Raw genomic sequence first — 22,804 nt, forward strand, 5'->3', positions numbered from 1 at the left:
CATCCTCCTTGATTCTTTTTGTGATTTGTCATTAAGACAAATAAGGAAAGCTTTATTTCATAATTAATTATCTTACGCTTCAATCCCAACTTAATAGCTTCTCAGAGAAAAAAAAAAATTGACATGTCTGATTAGCAGCAGTTAAGTGTTTAAAGATTTATACTGAAATTACATTTTGCAATAAAATAAAAACAACCTTCCTATAAAAGAACAAAAAATTAGGTTTCAGTGATTAACTGTGCTAACTGGCCCTTTTGGACATATGTGCATTAAAAAGAAAACACTTGTATGCATAAGACCTTGTATTTCCTGGGTCAGATTAGTTGGATGTCAGATATGCATCCGTTTCACCCAACACTTTCTCAGCAAGCCATGCACTTGACATGTTTTAAAATGCCCAAACCCCAAGGATCCGCAGTCAAACCTCCTTGGTGCTCCGTTCACAATGAAAAGGGAGAAAGTTGTAGAAAATCAGGCTTGTTTTAAGCATCAAGTCAGCAAATACAGCTGTAGTTAAGAGCCACCAAATTAGCTAATACTTATCAGGAACAAAAAAAAAAAAAAAAAGCTTATTATAGCCAAAAAGACTGAGGAAACTATGTTTACCTCTATGGCAGAACTCTGGGTACCAGAACACAGGTTTATTGAATACAGAATGTTTTTGCTTTCAACTATTTTTCAGAGAAGATTATTTGTGTAAATTGTGAATGACCCTGGTGTGGGACCCTCGCTTCCCCAGCTCCCAGAGGTAAGGCTCTCCATGCTCAATACTTGTCTTGGCCCTGTATCATTTCTCCATTACCTAATGATGATCAAATAATATTTTTGTGTATATATGCAATAAAACGTTTACATACACATTGAGGAAAATATTATTTTCATATTACTTCCTATCTTTCCTTATCCATAGCATAGCTACAGCCTGAACCTTGACTCCAGGAGCGCCAGAGTACATCAATTAAACAAAAGTGCTATTTGCTCATTACAAAACAGCCCTGGGAGAATGTGGCAGGGTGAGACAAGTACCCAAGTACACTACTCTGAAGCATCTATGCAATCTACACACCTTAAGGAAATCAGTGTCTTCCGAAACTTTGCAAAACACATGCTTTTATGAGCATTAATGATCTGGCCATATCAAGTAAGGCTTCACATGGCTACGCGATGTGGCCTCAACTCAAAATGCACTGCCACGTCCTGAATGGCAAACTCTTAATTCCCCATCCCCATCTCACATCAACATCAGTCCTCCTTACTGTTTTTTCTAAAAAAACCCCACATTTGAGTTAAGTTGTGCCCAACAGGTGGGTCTGTACCTGGTTTCCAGCGGTATGTTGCTGTTCAAGACCCAGCTGTTATGGAGATGCACAGAATCTTGAGTACTCGTGGGGGGAGTCGGGGCAGCAGGACTGGGCTGGCTGCGGGTGGTCATGGATCTTCTCTGGAGAGAATCAGCTGTCGGAGGTGGCTTTCTGGCACAGGTGCATGCATGTGGTGGTGGAGGTGGCGGCGGGAGGGGTCTGAAGGTGAACTGGTTATGTGGGCTACCTGGCATATCTGGAACAACAAAGAAAAGGCAAAAAAACCCACAGAGAGTTATTATTTTATAAAGATCAAGAGAGCATGAGCATAATATATTAGCTGTTGGGATGAAAGCGTTGTGCTTTATCAAGTTGTTAACCCAGCTGCCTGTACAATTTTGTTGCAACATGTGAAATAATTTAAAATATAACACTACTGAAACTAAGAGTATCAGATACAGACACACATCCTCCAGCACTGCAGTTCAGTAGTTCAACAAAAGCAAAGAAGAAAAAGGACAAAAAAGAAGATACAACATTCATTTAATTGTCATAGGATTATTTGGGGATGAGGGTAAAGAACAAATAAATCAAGCTGACATCAAACTGCAGCACAGATACCAACTGATTTAATGAGGTATAATTCTCATTTAAGAGCATCTGCTTAAAAATAGACACAGTGTAAGAATTAGTCTTGCACCTCAAATCAAGGCAGAAAATAACTGTATTCCAACCGCTGAACAAACACCTTCCGTAAAACAAAGTTACCACGTTTCTGCCAGTCTGTTACTGCGTTTGCTAAATGAGACCTGGGAAAAGCCCCCCTCCAAGGCTGCCCAAGCACTAACCATCCCGATACCCGGAGAAAAGGTTTTATGGCAGCTCAAGGCAGATGAGCTGGCAAGGAGCTCACAGCCACCAGACCAGGTCGTGAAGGAGGAGGGAAATAGGCGTGTGTGGGTACCTGAGGCCCCCTGACCCGTGCTGCCGCTGCCCCGCGGGACCCCCAGCGCCCCCCAGCCCCAGAGAGGGATGCTCTGACTGCAGGGTCCTGCCCTGCGCTAGCACTGCTACGCGGCTTTATGGTGGCTCAGCCCGTGCCAGTGAGCTTAAATCCTCCTGCAAAAAAACAACCAAGATACAAATATGGTGTAAGGGTTCTTTGAAGGGACAATAAAATCCTGTTTTCTCTGCTTCCCACAAGAGCCTCCCAAGCCTCTCAGTACAGCCAGAAACACAGCTATGGAGAACTGAGGCAAGACATTCCTTTTTAAATGAACAATAACAAATACTTTGCAAAGAAGACGTTGATAAAAATTGCTGCCAGATTGGGTGAACTGTGAAGCTATTAAACTCAAACTCTTCCAGCTAATTTACCTCAGTGTCTACCTAACACAGCTTTTGTCCCATTTCTGTACTCACCCTCACTCTCCCTTTTACCTTAGCAGCCATCCAGTTAAATTTGCACAAAACCAGCTGGAGCAGAGCTCTGATGAACCTGCAAAAATTCCCTGCAAGGAATTGTTGTTGCCATCCATTTACAACACATACTTTCTTTAAATTATGACATGATGTGTCTTCAAGGTGAAAGATGAAAGTATGCCCCTTCCCTTCTCGGAATGGCTGGAAGAAAAAAAAGCCTGTTTTTTCTCTGTGACAGTCACAATTTACCCCAACTGGAGAAACAAGGTTGTTTAGTGCTCCACATAAGCTTTTCTATGCTGTGGTAAGCAAAGCTGTCACGGATTTGGCCCAGGCTTAATCCTTTTAATTTCATTGATCTTTTATCAAGGCAGCATTCTTACAGTTGCATTAATGTTTATGCTGTAGTATTAGTTTGCATACACCAGAAAAGCATTTCTAAGCATATTAGAAAATTGGAGACCTCAGTAAATTAAATCACTGCAGTCAACAGTCCAGAGCTCTGAAATAATCTGCTAAGGCACTTTCATATAATAATTAATCTCAGTAAATCCTGTATCCTGCTATTTTAGAATTGAAAGCTACCCAAATTTTGGACATAATATTTGATGTCCAGCATCCTCAAGTATTTGATCAATGACATTCCCTTACTTAGTGGTATCAGTCTTAAATCCACTTTACAGAAAATTTGCAGGATTATTATACAACCTATAATTTGCATGACAAGCCGTTTTAATGGTTGTGCCACTGTCCTGTTAGAAAATTGCTGATCTCTGCCAGGACAGGCAGTTAGGCTCTACAAGGTACATTAAAAGCTACGCAGTGAACGCCGAGCAGCCAAGGTGACTGCTTCTAGAGGTAAATGCGAAAAAGCTGTATAACCCATACGGCAACGCATCGTTTAGTCCCCTTCCTCCCCTTTTACCTGCACTGTCCCTACCCCGTCAATAGCATGCCATTACCTGACAAATAGTTTAGTCTCTTCCATGCAATAGACCGATTCTGCTCTGTGAACCACTAAGTTGGAAGGGTTGGTAGGGTACCTCATATATCCCAGTGCAATGTATCACTATACATTAACACATCAGATTTCCTGGGGGATTTCTTTTTAATTAACCACACTTGTCACCCCTTCGTCCAGCTACTGGCATCACAGAAAACCTCACATCAGATTCTGAAGTACTTTGGTGATTTAAAGACAAGTCTTCTGCACCAGGCCTTCACTTCAGTGAAGCATGGCAAATTCATTACGCTGAGAATCAGCCTGAGTTTCCAATTAGTTTTTACAGACTTTCTAATTTGGCAAAGTTATTTTTATTTTGCTTGAAACTAAGTCTACACCTCATTAACTTTATTTTTATACCAAAAAAATGTTGCTTGGGATATAAAGCAGCATTATATCTGAATATGCACACTTACAATTCTTCAGGACTCTGAATAGTAGACTCTGTAAAATAACTTAATGCAAAATCATTTAAATACCTAAAAAGTGATATGATGCAAGATAATTTGTCTAAAGCTAACAAGTTTCCAAAATGTATGGGAGTGATATAGAAATGAGCTCAGTTATAAATTTTTATCCTGTTGCTATTGTTCAGCATAATGATATCGATAATAACTGCTGGCTTTATTTTTAGTGGTTGCTAATAATGTTCAGATTTTTAAATTTTGTTACATCAAAAAGTCTAGGTATTATATGCAAATACAGTGTTGTTTTCAATGCATTCATTGATGTGGTGGATGTTTCCATTCATCTAAAAATGTAACTATAAAACACGATTTCAGCTCAATCTGAACAGAACATTTACAATAATTTCCTTCAAATCAGATTTTCCTCTGAGGTGCACCCAAGCCAGAAGAGCTCTTGGTCCTCACTTCTGGCCTTCTCATCTGACCTTGCATTTCGCCATTTCTTTTTTTTTAGAGACCAAAGAAGTTGTTTAGCAAATGTCTATATTTTTCCACTGAGAATTCAGTATTTTTAAATAGTTCCCTCATTTCAGCACAGCAAATCTAGAACTGTGATGTCTTCTGAAAAGATTTATGCAACATTCTGCTGCTTTGCTGTGTATTGGATCTGCTTTGCTTTACTCTTAATTCATACACTCCCCATCCAGTCCACAAACTCCACTAAAATTCTTCCTGCCACCTTTTTTTTTTTTCTTTTTGTGATTTTGCTTTCATTCTTCAATAACGATGTTAATTTGTTTAGCTATTCCATTTTGAGATGCTTCCCAAACTCCATGGACTCACTCCAACAGAGAAACCTCTGCATTGATGCTAGCTATAAACAGCAAAACTTTTCCTTGTAATTCTGCTAGTTTCAAGGATTTCTACTTGCTCTCCTTTCTTTGAAGTTTGAAGGGAGGAGCTCTGCTTCTGTCCCGAATATTTCTTCTTCCTTGGTTCTGACTTACTCTTTTGGATGGCCCTTCAGCAATATTGATCACAGGCTGCTCCATGGCAGTTGCATAACGGAGCAGGAACCCCGCAGCTATGATGTGCAGACATCAACAGCTCCTCTTCAGCCGCCGAGGTCTGCTACTACTGCTTTTGCCTTCAGGAGATGTAATAACTCAGATCTCGCTTTTTTACTAAGCCTCTGCCTTTCAGAAAGTGGAAGGTTAGTTACCTTAGACACTTCCCCTATGCTACCACGTCGGCTGAGCGCTGCCGTTCTGCTCAAAAAGTACAGGAGGCACAGACCAACGGACAACAGCAGCATCAACAACCTCATTTTCCTTAAGAGTCAGGTTAAAATGCCTGTGTAGTCATAAACACGTAGCCAAACTGCTTTCCAGACTGAGAAAAAATAAGCAAGCAGCTTTATCAACTAGTTAGCACCTGATTAAAATTAGTTTTGAAAATAAGCCAGGACTTTGCTGAAGTATTTTCCTAACAGTTTTGAAGTATATGCTACTATACTTTTTGGACCCACATAGAAAGATGGGGTAATTTAATTGTTTTATCATTTAGTGACAAGATTACACTAGCCAGTGTCATTAATAAGTATATCAGAGAGAATATATTCAAATCATTGAACATTAAAAGGTTTGCATCTAACCTGTAGTGCTTTTGAGATATTTTTGATTTGAACTGAAAGTTCCTAAATTCATTATTTATTGGTATGTTTGCAGCATGAATTAGCTTGCCATCCATTATTAAATGAATGAAATAGCAACATATGTTCAGAGAGTTTAGTTTAGCTTATTTCAAAGTTCTATGGGTATACTACTGCTCAGTTACAAAACAGTCTGGAATTTTTTTTCTCAAGCAGAGATGAAGGAGCATCATGGTCACTGAAGAACTGCAAAAGATTCAGTGCAGGGAAGACAGAATCTGAATGCTTAAGGCTGGAGCTAAAAAGCACAGAAAAAAAATTCTCAGTTTTACAATGAGATTTATGCTCCAAGTCTAGGAAGACAAACTATGATTTAGATGTAGGTGCTACCATTGCAGAGCACTGGTTCTGTTATATGTTAATATGCTTATTTGGTGCTGTGTAAGTCTTTACACCCTTTTCTTTCCATTCTAAAATTTAAACTCTTTTTCTCTCTATGCACCAATGACCCTACCAAGCCCCTGATTATTTGTTGCGTACCTCTGAATTCCTTTCATTTTTGGCATCACACATTTGGAGAAAAGGTGGACACAAAAAAAAACTTGTGTATGAAATTGGTCTATTGATGTATAAATTTACGTTGTGTTTCAGTCATCTATTCTACACTTGCTTCTTCTGATGTAGCTCAGCATTTAGCTGGCCTACCTTACTTGCAAAATGCTTTGCTTCCACAACATTGTCAGACCACTAGGATATAAAAGTATCCAACCAATACCTTTAATACCAACTTACCTTTAGATTATTGTTTTGCTGTATATAACTTTTTTCTCAGCCTTACTACACAGTAAATCTTCCCGAACAAAAAATACCAAGCAGCTCTAAAGAATTCTGCAAACCATATGGTTTTATGCAAAATAAAGCTTATAATGTAATGAAAGCTTATAAACTAAAGGTCATACGGACTCAAAGTTTACACACAAAGTAGAAGAGATTTAGAGACCTCCAGAGAGCAGTAGGACTTCCTGACACAGCCAACTGACTCATGCCCATGGTGCTTTCAGCTCGCCCCTGCTGCAGCAGATGGTCCTTGCTGAGCAGGTTGGGATGGCCCAGAACAGACTGAGGGCGGGAGGGACCAGTTAAGCATCAGGGATCATCAAAGGTCTCTGGGCCCTTTATCTATCCGTTCAAGTATGCCCTGAAGTAGCCAAGTATATAATTTCATATTATACTGCCAGCCTAAGAGTAGCATGAATCCTACATATCATTATTTAGGCTGTGCTGAAAACAAAGCACAGCACGTAAAAAAAAAAAAAAAAAACCAACAAAAACCCAGAGTTCTTATGCCATGTACTTTGAATGGTGTCAATAAGCATAAACTACAGCTGGATTTACGTTGTAATAATGTAATGATGTCAAAGAAATGCATAATATTTAAACACTCAGTCCAATGTGTTCATATGGATCCCAGTAAATGTTCCCTTCATGTTCTCAGTATCACATATGTTCCATTCCCTTGAATCCCTTACAATTATACACACACACACACACACTAACAGCTTCTAACTTGTAATTTGTGGATCATTTTAACAAAAAGATATTTGGTAAATAAGAAACCTAATAATTCCCTAATGCTAACAGAAACTTATTTCCCCTTCAGCCTTTCCAAGTTTAGCCATATTTTAAAATGAAATATGATGCAATTCAACTCTTTTTAAAACACAAGTAACATTTACATTGAATGTTGTATGGTCTAACTGTGCAGGAAAAAAAACCTGTTCTGCATATAAGCTGCAAGGACATTAAGGAGTTCTTACAATGGCGGCACTGCATTTCCTTTTCAATTTTTACATTAAAAGTCAAAACTTGTACTGTAAGACCTACATGACTATATTTTCTAGACACTCGTAATGGACTGAATTCTAGGAAACCTTACAAAAACATAATTATCCAGTTTTGAGCACCAGAGTAAAAAAGCACGATGGGAGCATCACCAGGAAGTCTCTCTTTAAAACACTGTTGCTTTTACAGAAATGAATGTTTTATGTTTCTTTAATTCTGTTTAATACAATCTCTTGTGAAATAGTGCTAAACTCGGCTAAAACTCCTTCTGAAGTCCATATTTATTTAGAGTGGACTAATATGAGCCTGGGATTTCCCCCTTACTTTAATGTACATTTTTGGTCCATTTCTAACAAAAAAAATGATGGATTACTTAAACTCTACTAGAAAATCTTCGCAAATTAAATAGTATAAATGGACAAATTAAATAGTATAAATGGACTTTATCACCTGCATATGATATGGATATTAAGTATCAATGCCTTTAAACTTCTAGCAACAGACAGCACAAGGAATTTTCATTAGCAGGAATCTTATATTCACCAGTAATTTGCTATCATTGTCGCATGTCAGGATGGTAGCATGCTGAGCTCTATTTCTGGTAAAACATCAATTAGTAGCATGATAAAAGTGAAAAAATATGGAAGATCTCATAGTGTTTTGAAAAATAAATCAGAAGTATCTCAAAAGTGTCTCTGCAAACAAACTTTTTCTTGATTCAGCTGCAGGAAGATGTGGGAGAATTTTTCAAGCAAAAGAATGGAGGTTAGAACTCGTTAAAGAAGGAAAGGCAGTGATTTATCCCTAGGGACCTATCACATGGCCATCCTTTCCAACTTTGCTGACAGTATGCATTTAATAATATTCTGCTTTTCAAGACTCAAAAAATCCTGGCATCTGTCGTCTTTGTACCATATATTTAACTTGTCAGTTTTTCTTTGTACAATTATTGAAATAAGACTGATATACTCTTTTTTTTTTAAAGATGTGCATGGGAGAGTGTTTTGTTTTTTTTCCCCTGATGATAGAAACGTTAATATACTCAAACCAAAAGAAGGCTTTGTGGGACCAAAGCTATATTTTTTTTTTCTCCAGCTATATCAGCTGGTGCAATGAAAGACATTACCTTTCCTGACAAAGTTTGCCTCACTTAGAGACACTCATATCTGTAGCCCATTAGAGCTACAGTAGCACTACTCCTCCTTAATTAACCCCATCACTCAGTGTTTTAACTTGGGAGCCTGATTGCTGAAGTGGAATAATTTTGGACATAAACATTGCGCTATAAGACGCCACTCTCTGTGCTGTAGTTTGTAACCAGAAATGAGTTTCAGGTTGTAACGCTGTGTACTGTGGATAAGATGCAAGTTTTAAATGTTATCATGCAGAAGCACCTGACAATATAAACACACTGATGCATGTTTATATAAAATAAACATTGCCAGAGGGGAGTGAAGTGCTAGAGCTCCTGAGGTGCTTTTATTCTGCTGAACTGTCTGAATTATAGCTTAGTTCTATAGTACTTCTTCACATAGCTGTTAAATACAAATGCACTCTATGTATAATATTTATGTGAAACACATGATTCCATTTATATGAAATGCTCACATTTATGTCAATTAATATGACAAATTTGGAATGCAACTACCCTGCTCACCCCTTTCAGCCTCCTTCGTTGCAGGTGGTACAGCCATCAGATTCTCTCAAACACCCATCCAGTCGAGACAGGACTCCTCTTAAATCACTCCAGGCTTGTCTTGGGTTGGAACAGACTCTTGATGGTTAAGCCTCACAGGTCAAGGAGAAAATGTGAAGGGAGAAGCAAAGCAGCACTCCAGTTATGATGGAGACTTAGGGAACAACCTAAACCAGCCCAGGCTTCCAGGGGTTTGTTTAGCAGATCAAGCAGCTGCTGGCACAATTAACAGCACACAGCATTCAAAGGATAGAAGCGGATACTGACAGCCCACAGCCAGCTTAAAGGTGGTATTTTCAGGAGAAGGTGTAATTCCTGCCATTACTTACAAGTGGTGGGTTCAGTCAATATCACAAGTTGTAACTTCTATCTGTGGCAACTCACAGGGGAAGGTACAATCACTATTCTAAAACTCTGAACAAAGCGGGAGAGATTATAGTTTACAGAGTAAGCCTGTCATCCAAGTTTACAAAAGCCAGGCAGTTACAAGTAGCCAGGCAGCAAATTTTGATGACCTTAGAGGTGAACAGATTTTGATTAAAAAACAGCTTATGATTGGTAAAATAGGTTGCAAGCAGCCATGGCTGTAAAAATTAATGTTTCCCCAGTTATTGATGGTTTTCGGCAGAGTGATATATATTCAAGTTTTGGCCTTTGTGTCATTAAATTCATTAGCTGTGAGGGCTTTCTAAAAGGGATCTATAGGTAATGGAATTAGCAACTATAAATCATACCGAAATACACAGTGTATTTAGCCCAGCAGTTCAGTGAAATATCATGAATATGGACATATTAAGCCACTTTTGTCACCAGCGCCTCTGCAGTGGATGATAACCTTCCCTGCCTGCCCCTTACTTGCTTCATCTGTGCTCCTGCTACTTTACAACATTTTAAGTAAAAAAGACTGCTGGAGCCTGGGCCCCGTTACAGACCCCAATAAAGTTTTCCCTGTGGCACCCGAGTTCACTGCGCTGCAACAGCCAAGATGAAGACTCCTCCATTTCACTGTTAGCCTTCTTAGGGCTGGGGACAGTGGTATGAGTCCCACCCGTTGACTAAAGCACAGAACCCTGCTCAGCTTAAAGCCCAGCCTTGAGAGAGATCAGTTTGTTGATTCATATTGTTGTAAATATAAAAATATCCTGTGGCTCTATGGAAATATGAAAAGATGATAAGCCCTAAGACATGGTTAATCCTCCCAGTTACATCAGGAAACAAACTTAAGCCCTGATGAGCATCATGTTCATGCACATTCCTGAAATTACTGGGGGCAAGATCCCAAGCATATCTCCTGTCTATTTGAGCTTAGAGCTAGTGTTTTGCTGGCAGCACTGCAAACTTACTCTAAGTTTACTTCAAGGTGGAAGTGCCTGAACTTTCTGGCTTCAAGGATGATTCACACTTCAGCTTCTCCCACTTGGATATATAAAGGCTTTGCTCAGGACACCGAACTCTGTACTCCAGATCACCATGTCAAATGTAGCATATCTCCTGGCATTTTGCAGAGCATAATTGAAAATACTAGATCCATTTTTACAATCAATACCATGTACAGGCGTAGAAAGCTCTCCGGCATCATTCAGTAATTGTCTCTACCCCCATGTATTTACTTCATTTTTAAGACAATCCTTTTAGAAAGATATTAATGAGGGAATATCAGGAGAGATACAGATTAGTTTCTATGTTCATAATACTTTGAAAGACATGTTTATAGCTTATATAGGAAAATGAAGGTCTCTATTTTATTCAACAAAACAGTAATTCATGTGTTTTTTATTATGGATTTCACCTTGACGTTAAATTGCTTGAAATGAACATCTTTACACATATTTATAGTGACACTTAGATGATTATAGGGAGTATAAAATAAGTAATTCATTTATCTGTTGTTACATAATAACTTGTGGGGGGCAGAGAAAGCTGTCAAATGTATCCATAACATGTAAACATATGTAGAATTTCACTGTGGCTCTATATGCATATCTATCTCAAATTAATACCAATACAGTAGTATTTTATGAAGAAATACTAAGAAATATTTTTCTTGCCAGAAGACTTTGCAACTAGGTTTTGTGTGACGCTGCGGCCAGTCACACAGCCTACGTCGTCTGTGAGAGTCCCGCATGAGCCTTAGGGCTCAACGTTCATCACACTGAAATAAACAAGAGGTTACTTCAAGCCATATCACCATATTGGGGTTTTTGAAGCAGATTTGGGCATTCTGTAGAAAAGTTTGCTTCTAGGCTAGTTTCCCTGCCTTCCTGGGGCAGAGGTGCAGCGCTGGTCCGGGGGGACCATCGGGTGCTGGCGCCAAGCGGGTGGCTTTGCTCTGCAGGAGTGGAGAGGAGAGCAGCTTGCTCAGAGTTGGCTGTTCAGAACAAATAGCCCTGGACCTACAAAGTTCAACCATACAAAGAACCTACAGAATTCACCATAAATCACGGGGCTGCATCTGATATAAGTCTGCATCTCCTGTACTGTCTCTGTTCAAACTATCTCTGCTGTGCTCCCCGAGACTTAATTTTAAAGTGACTCTTCTTTGTAGCCTGTATGGGGTAGCAAAGTTGTTTGTTCCCACAGTTTTCTGCTAGGTATTTTGTACGATCAGAATGAAAACTATACAGAAACCTACTATTGAGCAATAGAATTAATGGCTTTTGGTGAAACTGATGAGGCTTTTCTATGGCTCTTCCTGAATGACTGCACATATGTTCAAACCTGCTACATCAATTAGGGGTATGATCCATTACTCTTCCTGAAGTCAAGAAGAGACTTCCACTTTGTCTTGGTGGAGGTTACTTTTAAACACAGTTGATGAACTGTCAGGCAGCAAGTATGTGTGCTTATCACTTGTCAAGAACTATTGTCGACAATGGCTTTTTTACAAAATCAAAGCACATGTGGCCCCTCCCATCCTATCCTCTCCTCAGAGCAGTCTGACCTATAAAATAATTCAAAATTAATAAAAAATAATACATGACAGTAGAAGAGGATTTTCTCAACAGCCTTACTAGTTTCCTGTTTGTCAGGGTAAAGTGCTCGCGGGTAACCAGACTGCTTACTTCAGCTTCACTTATATTCTACTTCACAAACTTTAGTTGACAGATCTCTTAAAGAAGAATTCTTAAAGACAAATTACAGTTTCAAAACATATATTGTCCTTTTGAAGTTTTGCTTTAGAAAACAATTTTTTACATAAGGAATTATTGCAATTTATCTGTTAATTCTCTACTTAAACAGAGAATTGTTGTTTTAAATAAGAGATTTTTTTTTTTAACCACAAGAAAAATGGTAACTTTAGCTGTAGGGTAGTCAGCATCAATTTATTCTTGGTAACTCTAGAAGTACATGGTATGATTTAAGGAGTAATTGCATGTAATTGTCAGGTAGCATAACAGAAAGCTATCTGTCACTCACCAAATGATTTTAAACGGTCCTCAATTACAATACATTAGTTAATACCTCAGCGTAGAATTAGCTGACCGACTACTTCTGCCTTTTATCCCTAGAAGCAGTTAACAAGTTCCTGTCCCTCTCAATCCAGAAATAAAAGAAATACTTCTACAAAGAGATCTATTCCTGCCATTGAGATTTGCTAACGTTTTAGTTAGGAATGTTGACACTTCTCCTATAGAACTGAGCTTGCTGGGAGGAAAGACAACAGTACATGTGTAACTGATGGTAAACAAAAAATCGATTATTTTTTAAAGAAGAGAAAAACTCCTGTAGGGCAAGAAAAAATAACAACACAGAAAAAGCTAATGTAATGCCTGAAAACGAACACAACAGCCTGGGCACAGCCCCACAGCTTTCAAGTTAGTCTCTCTAATGCGTATTTAGGCATTTACAAGCAAGCACGTAGGTTTTCTGAAATACCAACACACTTCTACCTCTCCACTAAACCGGGGGCTGTGGCCTGGTTCCTCAGAACTCTGTAGAGCTTTTAAGTCCACTCTGCATGTAAGTTCTTAGGAGCCCTGCACTCTTACGCAGCTTTGAAGATCTGAACAGAGCATCTATCAAGTACCAACAGGATCGTTTCTGCGTAAACAGATTCAGACGGTTAATTCAGGCAGTAAGGGCTGACAAGCTTCTCCTGCGATTCTTGCTCAACTTGCAAAAGAAATCTAGTGCAATTCAAAATTAACAGATGACATCATTTTGCAGCATTAATAGGTTTTAAAAGTTCTTTGTGGCTGTATCCTCAGTTCACCTCCAACACATTTCTGAGGTGCATTTCACTCAAGGCTTATCTATATAGTTATTTAAACTCATTGTAAATAAGACATGCATTTTTGAATATTACTAGAAATTACATCTATAAAATATCGAATAAAACCTTCAAAACAAATGCATAAAGAAGTATCAAGGGAAACATACTTTTTCATATGAATCTAACCAACAAAGTATTTTAATGAGTGCACATCTATTAAGAGAATTCTCAGGATACTGTAATTATTATTCATTTTCTAGAATTGTTTCACCATGACGCTTTATGCTACTATGGGGACTTTAATGTTTATGTTTTGTGACGGCTGCGTTGACTATTAAAAAGCAATTTGGCTGACATTTTAAGTCTTTTGTTGCCAGTTTTAATTGGATTGTTCACCAAGCATCAACTCCCCCGTTAACTGCAAAAATTACAGGCCAACGTCAGTTTATAGTAATGACTGTTTAATGATTTTATCCTGTCAGTACGCCAGCTTCATATGGATGTATGCATGATTAGTTTCATATCAAGACCTGTAATTAAATAATTGAAACCTAAACAAAAGAGGATATCAAAGAGGAACACATCCTTAATAAAGACTCGAAGATTTATCAAGATACTCACTCCAAATTAAAAAGTAATTAATACCTGGAGGTCAAACACTGCAAGAGTTGATGTTCAGGAAAAAAGTTCTTTGCACCTTTTGCTATAGAAGAAATTTCCCTTTAAGTGATGCAATGTTCGAGAGCTCACTGCAGTAAGTCTTTGCTTATCATTCTTAAAACTGACTCAAAATTATTCAGAACTCATTATTGGCTATTTTTGTTTGCTTTTTGCTTTCCAGATTAGGCAAAGCTGCTTTAGTAACAATAATAATAATATAGAAATAATTATACCTCAACTGAAACTTACAGTACTTACAACCAAAGAACAGCAAGCCCACTAACTTCTCAGAAAATCAAATTATTGAAAGAAAACTGATTATTATCCTTTGTTCAGCTCTGAATCCTATGCCAAACTCCTACATATTTCAGAATTTCAAATAGAGCAAAAAATGGCTTTCAGAAGATAACTTTTGAAAGTGTGAAATATCCATGAAAATAAAGCCAGAAACAAAGACCCACAAAGCCAGGCCTGTGCCGCACAGGCAGCGAGTCCCTCCTCATACTGGCCAAACAGAATTCAAGAAGCTGAGGGCTTGGAGAATTTCACACCTTATGGTTTTGGCCATCCAGCATGGATGGTAACTTTCTTTAGGCAGCTGAACTCTTCAATTTTGGAAAGAACTTGGTATTTCACATATTTTAATACTTAGAAAGTCCAGGGAAAAATTACTGACTAAGGGTTTTCACTGTCTTATTAATAAGCACATCTGCACCATAAAATTTGGGATAGGATGTCTGTGTAAACTGAGCTTGTACTTTTATGGATTCCCATTAAACTTAGACCTCAACGGTCAAATACCAGACTTCATTGTGTTGCACATTCAGTACGTATTCAGGCAAATTTCAACAATTTATAGCAACTTAGAAGAACTTACGTTCATCTGTTTTCAGGCTTGACTTTTATAGACTACAGTCACCTACTTGAAAATATTAACCTACTGGAAAGTCAATAGATTTTCAAGGTTGCTTCATTTTTATGTACAAAAAGCTGTATGCCTTGCAGAATCATTCATTTTCCTTTTATTGCCAGGATGATGGCTTAAAACCTGTTCTGACCAAACTTTTGAGCAGATGGCTTTATTTGAAAGATTTAGGGGTAAGTTTAGGACCCATCTCTTTTCCCAGTTACAACAGCATGATATGGGATTAACCCCATGGATTTCGATTATGTTATTCTGCCTTGGTTTGCTAGATGTAACCACAGAAGCTAACAGCCCAACTTTGATAGGGCATATCCATTTTTTATATGTTTAGGAACAGAAAATTTGTCATTTCAAAATATCAGCTGTGGAACACCGCACGATTCTGCTCTAGGAACAGGTTACTGCGTTTGTGATTTAGAAAGGGATGAACCACAGAACCAGTAAAATACAGGTTGGCACAAACTTATTGCAGTCTGTGAAGTAAGATGGCCCAGCAGAAGTATGTGAATGGACCATACATCAGCAGATGAAAATTCCCATCAACAAATGCAAGGCACCTCAAATTGATTGCTGAGATCTAAACTAACTCCAAGTACTCAGAAAATGGACCCGCGTACGTCTGTAAACAGCTCAATGAAAACCTCTTTTCTTCGTACAGCCTTAGTAAAAGAATGTAACAGCATGGAAAATAGAGTAAATTGGATAGAAAGTAAAAAGGCAAATAGTGTTAAATCATTACACACACGTCTTATGGAATACTTTCTTCCATTCTTGACACATTTTTTTCAGAACAATTTGGTAAAAGTTGAAGACATTTTACAAACAGGTGACTAGATTAGCGATGTGGAAAAAATACCATCTGAGGAGACAGTAAACATTGTGTATTTTAAAAAGAAGATGTAATGATAGAGACACAACATAATGAACTCAGTAGTTATTCAATTATTTACACTCACAATAAAAGTAGAGTGGATCACTAAATGAAACTGTTAGGAGAGAAATTTAATTATTTTTTTTTTGTTACCACCACATTTAATCTGGGATCTTGTTGCTACAAACTGCCATTGAGATGAGGAAGTTGCAAGTATTTTACGAATAAAATTTTATATAGATAATTATTTATCCACACTAAGCTGGCAACATACACAGAAACCTAAGTGCATCCAAGTAGAAAACCTACATATGAATAGGAAGTGTTTTTATGTGTCTAAGCACATAATATACATATGTATATTTTATACATATACAAAAATCTCCACTGACTTCAAATCCCAGTGGAAAGAACAGAAGTAAGGCTGGTATTTGCTCAGTTTACTTAAAAGGCTACATTTTTATCATCTTGAAGGATTTCATTTCACATATGGCAATATAGCAGCGCAGAGCAAAACCGCATTCACTGCTTGCGTCCTGCTCCAGCCAGAGAACCTCAAGCAAATTCCAGCCGTTGATGAATTCCCTCCTACGTGATGAGGTCAGCCCCAGTTGAGACAGAAGACATTTGGGGAAAACAAGATGAGCATGTAATTTATTCAGCCAACAAGTTTCAGGCAACCCATTCTCATGGCTGAAAAAGAAGGATGGATCTCCCTTGAAGTCATGTACCACCCATAATGCAAAAACTAGAGACGAAATACTTGATTTGCAGATCTCTGAGTGAGCTAGGTATTGACACTTCAATAGCAATTTGAAACTCAACACAGATAAGGAACCCATGAAACCACTGCTATAGGATTTACTGTCCAGATCAGAATAGTAATTCAAGCCTTCTTCTGAGCCTCATCCTAATGTTTAAATCCCAATTTTGATGCTTACTTGTAGCCTTTTGAAATATGTGACTCTTAGCACATGCTGTAAATAGCCTCATACAGGTTTTGTGAACAATACAAATGCAACTACTGCACTTCAACCTGAATGATGCAATAACCAGGTAACAAAGTACCCTCCGCCAAACTCATCTCACAGTACTGAATAACAGAATTACCAAGGAAACTAGGATAGAACAAATAGTTCTGTTCATATACTTGCACTGTGCTTTATATACTTGCCTGCCTTTATTATGGAATACGCAGACTGAATGCAAACAAAGAAAGTGGAGAAAGTAGTTGTCAATAATACATGCTATAGTTACCTTTTACTAAAGAGGATGGACAGAATGGGTGAAGATCAGCTGGCAGTTTCAGCTTATGCAATTTCAAAATGAGCTTTTAAAAGTAATTATTAGAGCTGAGTCGTAGCATTCAGCTGAAATTGAACTCTTCAGAATTCCAAAGTAGAAACTGTGAAATAAAAATGCATCATAAACAACAAAAAGGAGGGAGCCACTCAAGACACAGCTTTTCTCCTCCTCCAGTTTGTTTTTTACAATCTTACATTGAAGGAAAAGCAACATCACATATCTATCAAAACAAAGCTATTGTACAAAAAATACACAGCTGAAAAATGTACAAGTAAACATGTCAATGACTCTGTTTAACTGAAGAAAGAAAAACTGAGTATAAAGATAAAATGTAAGACAGCTGTGTGGTAGTTCATTGTCCAAATTCAGATAGAAATTTTGCCTAATGTAGGAGGGAATATCAGATGGCTGCAGAGACCCCCCCAGCCTGGTTTACAGCCTGTAGTGATCCCCACAGCTCTAAGTCTGCCCTGTTGATTGGACATGAAAAACAGAGGGAAGGGAAGGACCTGTCATCAGCTCAGTTCTGCAGTGCATGTGCCAGCACCCACACTCGCTCTGCCTGCTGCACAGCAACAGCACGGGTCCCAAAGAGACTGTGAAGAAAGAATCGGTGCCATTGCCTGGGACATCTGCTGAGCGAAAATTAATCTCATGTGAATATCCTTGCAATTTGATAGCACAAATATGATTATAATGCTACATCGTTTATATTAACAACATTGCTGCACACTACACGTGACAGATAGCTAATGCGAAAACAACTTTTACTTCATCAGACTGAACTAAATGACCGAAACTGTAGCTGACATTTATGGTATTGATCAGGCTCCAACATTAATACAAAGTAAAATGGCTTGGGAAGTTTATCCATTTACTGATTAGTGATTCATCTCCTTCCAGATGATCTCCAAGTATGACAGCAGCACCGTGTATGTTTGCATCCTCCACTGTGAGGCTTTAGCTCCATTTCACATGCTATAAAGGCAGCAGTAAAATTACCATGCTTTACCTATAAAAACCTAAACATATCATGCTGCTTTCATAATGACTCTATTTCCCTAACCTCCCCGCCTCAAAACTCCATAGCAACAGCAGCAAACTCCATGTCTACTAATAATAGCCCCCCTGCTGCCCCCCCCGGCATTAGTCAAAGACAAAGCTGCTCTATTAGGTTATATCAGTAGAGAATCTTTGAATGGCTGGTCTTAGTGTGAACAATGTTGTCCATGTTATTACTGAATATGGAAAATCACTTGGAAGATTTCCAGCACAGATTCCATGAATTATAAGAAAATTCTGCATTCAGTAACACCACAAATTCCAGGCAGAGCAGGGCTGCAGGCAGCTGCTACGTGGAGTCACAGAGGACACAAGCGGTCCCTGCATGTATCAAAACCAGGGGCTAACTCCTGTCACGGGAGCACAGGCAATACACTGAGATGCTCTTCCCAAAAGCGTGATGGGGGAAGCACAGATGAAGTGAGACACTGTCTTACCCCTTCACATAAGCCAGGTGAATGCAAGAGAACTGCCAAGCGCACTCTCAATGGGTACAGTAACACATTCCTTCTCTATTGGTCTCTCCTGGTACTTCCACCAGTGCAATGAAGCTCTTTTATTTTCTGCCTCAAGTTCTTACTGTCAAACAAAGCTAAGCAAGGAATGGGGATACAGTTCAGCTGAGAGCAGAATTTGATTTAATATTCCTATAACACTTTGAACATAAAAATGCACTATAGAAGTGCTAAGTCTTATTAAGCTTGGCAATAGTGAACACGGGGTGACAGCTTCCCTAGACTTGACAGTATTGCTCACCAGACTCCAATGTATATAAGCATAACTAGGCAATGCAGAGAACACTTAAGGGTAGAAAACAGAGGAAACACTTCTCACAAACCTAGCTAGCCAGTTTTACAGCTTTCATCTGAGCACGGGAGGCTCAGCTTTACTTGCTCTGTTTGACCCAGACATGGGACATGAACCTTGGGTGCTCATAGCACACACCTGCTACCCAAGACATGCCGTGACTCTTAAAATGTAGTTGGCACATAGATTTGAACTTCTGTCAGTCACATAACGTGGGATTGCCTGACCACTACACTACGGAGCATGGTGGTGTCTGCACTCCAATAAATATTTGATTATTGACATGCAGTGAAGTAGCTTGCAAGAGATTAGGAGAGCAACTGAAAAAGAGAGAAGACTAATTGTGTACCTGGTTTGAGGGTATCATTTATCCATCCTCTCCTCCACCATTATTCCAGGCGAGTATCTTGACAACTGCCTTTCCTCTGTGAACCCCTTGCTCTGATGGGGCACTTCACCTCCAAACAGAGATCTCTGCTTTGGGGAAGCATCACTGGCACTGACACGCTTCCTGAAATGTTTGGCTTTCAGCAGACTTGCAAAGACATGGGATTTTACATTTTAAAGCCCCACCACAGAGATACAGGCAGTGCTTTAACATGAGGCATAAGTCACAGTGGCAGATTTCCCTTTCACAGATGGTGGTGGAAGTCTTCAGTGAGAGGAGCTTTTCTGACAAGGCGCAGGGGGCTCCTACGTGGCGCTGGGCTCGCGCCTGGGGCAGCACGCCTGCCCCCACAGAAATGTCACCAGTACTCTGGTCAGTTATTTCTTTACCTACCAAAGCCAAGGTAAACAAACTGTAGGCTAAATATAGCCAACGGGAGCTTCTTGTTGACTGCAGTAGGAACTAAGTAAAACTCTGTGCATAACTTGAAGTCCGTTTAAAATAGCGAATAACCGTTTTACCAGTTTTTCTTCATCTACAAGAGAAAGACACCGTGGATTCTGCATGTATCCACACACCACTGATGCTATAAAGACAGGCTAATTCTACTATATAGCCCAATAAAAGACAAGAAACTTGGTAATCTGACTCTTTGTGAAGCAGTACTTCTCATCTCACGCAGGAGAGATAAGAGACAGCATGGAAAGCTAAAAGGACAGCACTTTATACCTTTGTTTGAAAATTTTCAATAGACAGCATTTAAAAAAAAATATTAAATGGGTTCTATTCAAATGCAGCAGGAAAGAAAACCGTGTCTAGTTCAGGCTGGGCACAGTGACCTGCCCTAGTTTGTAGCTGAACAAAGGCATAAAAGCAAATGATAAATTTCCATTTTGTTATACAATATTTCATTAGGGAGCTAATTAAACAGGCTGTACTCAAATGCAGCATATAAACAATATTACACATGAAGGAGAGCATTTCTGGGAAGATATTAGCTGATAGCACTAACATAAATGATTTAATTTTTTTTTTCTTTTCTCAACAGTTAGGAGCAAAAAGCTTTTTTCCCCTATTACCTCATCCTAAGTAGTTTTTCAAATCAAGCTCATGTTCACATTCACGCTGTCACCGATAATGGATCTTGTGTCAAATCAGAAGAGAGCAAAGGACCTGATAATAAGTGCAATTATAAAACATCAAAAATGGTAGATCAAAGTGGATTTCCTTTATTCCACTGTGTACAGTCACTTCACAGCTTTTCGGTGTTCCTGTCACGCGGTCCTGACAGAATGAATTAATTTTCTCTATTATCACAGCAACAAGAATGGCACACTTCAGAAAGCAGCTGACAAATGCAGCTCCTCATTATTACTCTGTCTTACTTTTATTCATTTTGTTTATAAAAACACTTTTTAAATCCCCTTCTCCTGAGAATCTCAGGCATAACGATATCCATCAAATGGTTGATAACCTTGTGGTAAACAAAAGACGGGGACAAACTCTCCAGCCTTCTAAGTATTGTCACTCTTCAAAAAAGAACTGAAATTTACAGCCTCCAAAAATTTCAAACCCAGTAATGAGTTCACATTACAAGAGCTTGAAAACTTCACCTAAATATTCCCACTCTAATTCATCTCAGAAGAGTATCTGTTTTCTGAATATTTAGTAAATTCTGTATGGGAATTTATAGCATAGATCGCTAATTTAACATACAAATTGCATTTGGGGAAAAAATAAGAAAAAGAAAAAAGAAAAGAAATGAAAAAAAAAAAAAAAAAAGCAGCTCAGGAGTCAAGCAAACTAGCTCAGCTTCATCCTTCCTGCCTTGGCCCCATGGGCACCATGACTCAACTCCTGGTGTGGCTGCTCACGTTTATCACTGCAACGATAGTTAGAAGCTTCTGAAATGAAATGTGCATGGTAAGATAGTGGTTTTACAGCATTTTCTCACAGGAAAAAATACGGATAGAGGCTTTGAGCTGGTGGGCTCCTCAATAAACTGTGCTTACCCTTCCCAACATTAAAGCTTGCAGGAGTGTTTGGTTTTGAGCTGATCACAAAACGTTGCAGCCAGTATGGCTAACATGCAAAGCAATACAGACTTGAAAACAAAGAAAGGAGGCTAAGAATCAAGCGAATGGCATAATAAAACCAAACGTGTGCAAAATAAAGTTCTGCAGCAATACACTGTCATATAAAATTGCATACCCATGTTAAGGTGAGTAAACCATAACAATTTGCACTAATGGAAAATATAACATTCACAGTAAAACCTGAAAACTATTATATTTGACATGTAGAACTTCATAGGATAAATTCTACTCTAAGCATGCCTGTTAAAGCAAAGCATCATGTTACAAAAAAGTCTACAATGTTAGTCTGAATTTAGAGTATACTTGACCAGTATTGACTTTCATGACTACTTTGAAAAAAAGTAAATCTAAATTCAGTAATTCAATTGACTATGACATGGCCCTAAGCAGTTGGAAATAAACTGAGGTACTATACCATGCTGCCATCACAAAGTGTAACTATCTTAAATATTAGTATAAAAGCGGATGCAGCAGTTTCATATCCTATCATATGATTATTATGGCGATGATGCATAGAAGTGATTTACATCTTAATTATTTCTCGACTGCAAGAATTGCTATTGCTAGCACTTTGTAGAGTCATTTGCTAACATTTAAGCAAGTTATGATTAATGCAATTTAAGTAGAATGCATATTGGACAGATAGATTATAGCCCTGCTGATACTGTATGTACAATAATTAGTACTGTGACAACAGCTAATTATTTTTAATTTTAAAGCTGAAGGGTTTTATCCATAAATACTGTGGCTGGAGTTAATAGATCAGTTCTTTCCATAGCCAAAACAAGGCAACAGAAATTATGCATTAAATAAATTAATAATTTCTTATCAATATTTAAAACTAATGGAATGTGAATCAATAACACCACTAGACATTTAAAGCACTGCTACAAAGTATTACCAACAAAATTAGTATATAAAGCACCCACATCATAATGTCACCTGCTGTGTTGTGCAGCACAACGAAATGTATTAAAAGACAACTGAAAACATAAAAACTACCTCCTTAAAATTTGAGAGATTGAAGATACCAGCATGAAACACTGTTCCAGCTGTATGGAAGACCATCTGTCTGTGTAAGAACCGGAGTGAAGAAACAGATTCTTAGATGGACTCAAAAGGAATTACTTCATTGATTTTGATGGTGCTACTCTA

At 38.4% G+C, this 22,804-nt stretch overlaps 1 protein-coding gene across 2 annotated transcripts in view; it reads right to left on the minus strand.

Annotated features, from left to right (window-relative positions):
• TENM1 (teneurin transmembrane protein 1) overlaps positions 1-22,804 on the minus strand; it is a 349,253-nt gene that overhangs the window by 167,788 nt on the left and 158,661 nt on the right. For both annotated transcript variants that reach the window (XM_056359800.1, XM_056359799.1), the window contains exon 4: positions 1,317-1,557. In XM_056359800.1, coding sequence (XP_056215775.1) covers positions 1,317-1,557 — 241 coding nt within the window. The remainder of the gene's footprint in view (positions 1-1,316; positions 1,558-22,804) is intronic.

This window comes from Falco biarmicus, chromosome 14 (genome assembly GCF_023638135.1).
Source record: "Falco biarmicus isolate bFalBia1 chromosome 14, bFalBia1.pri, whole genome shotgun sequence".
Taxonomy (NCBI): Eukaryota; Metazoa; Chordata; class Aves; order Falconiformes; family Falconidae; genus Falco; species Falco biarmicus.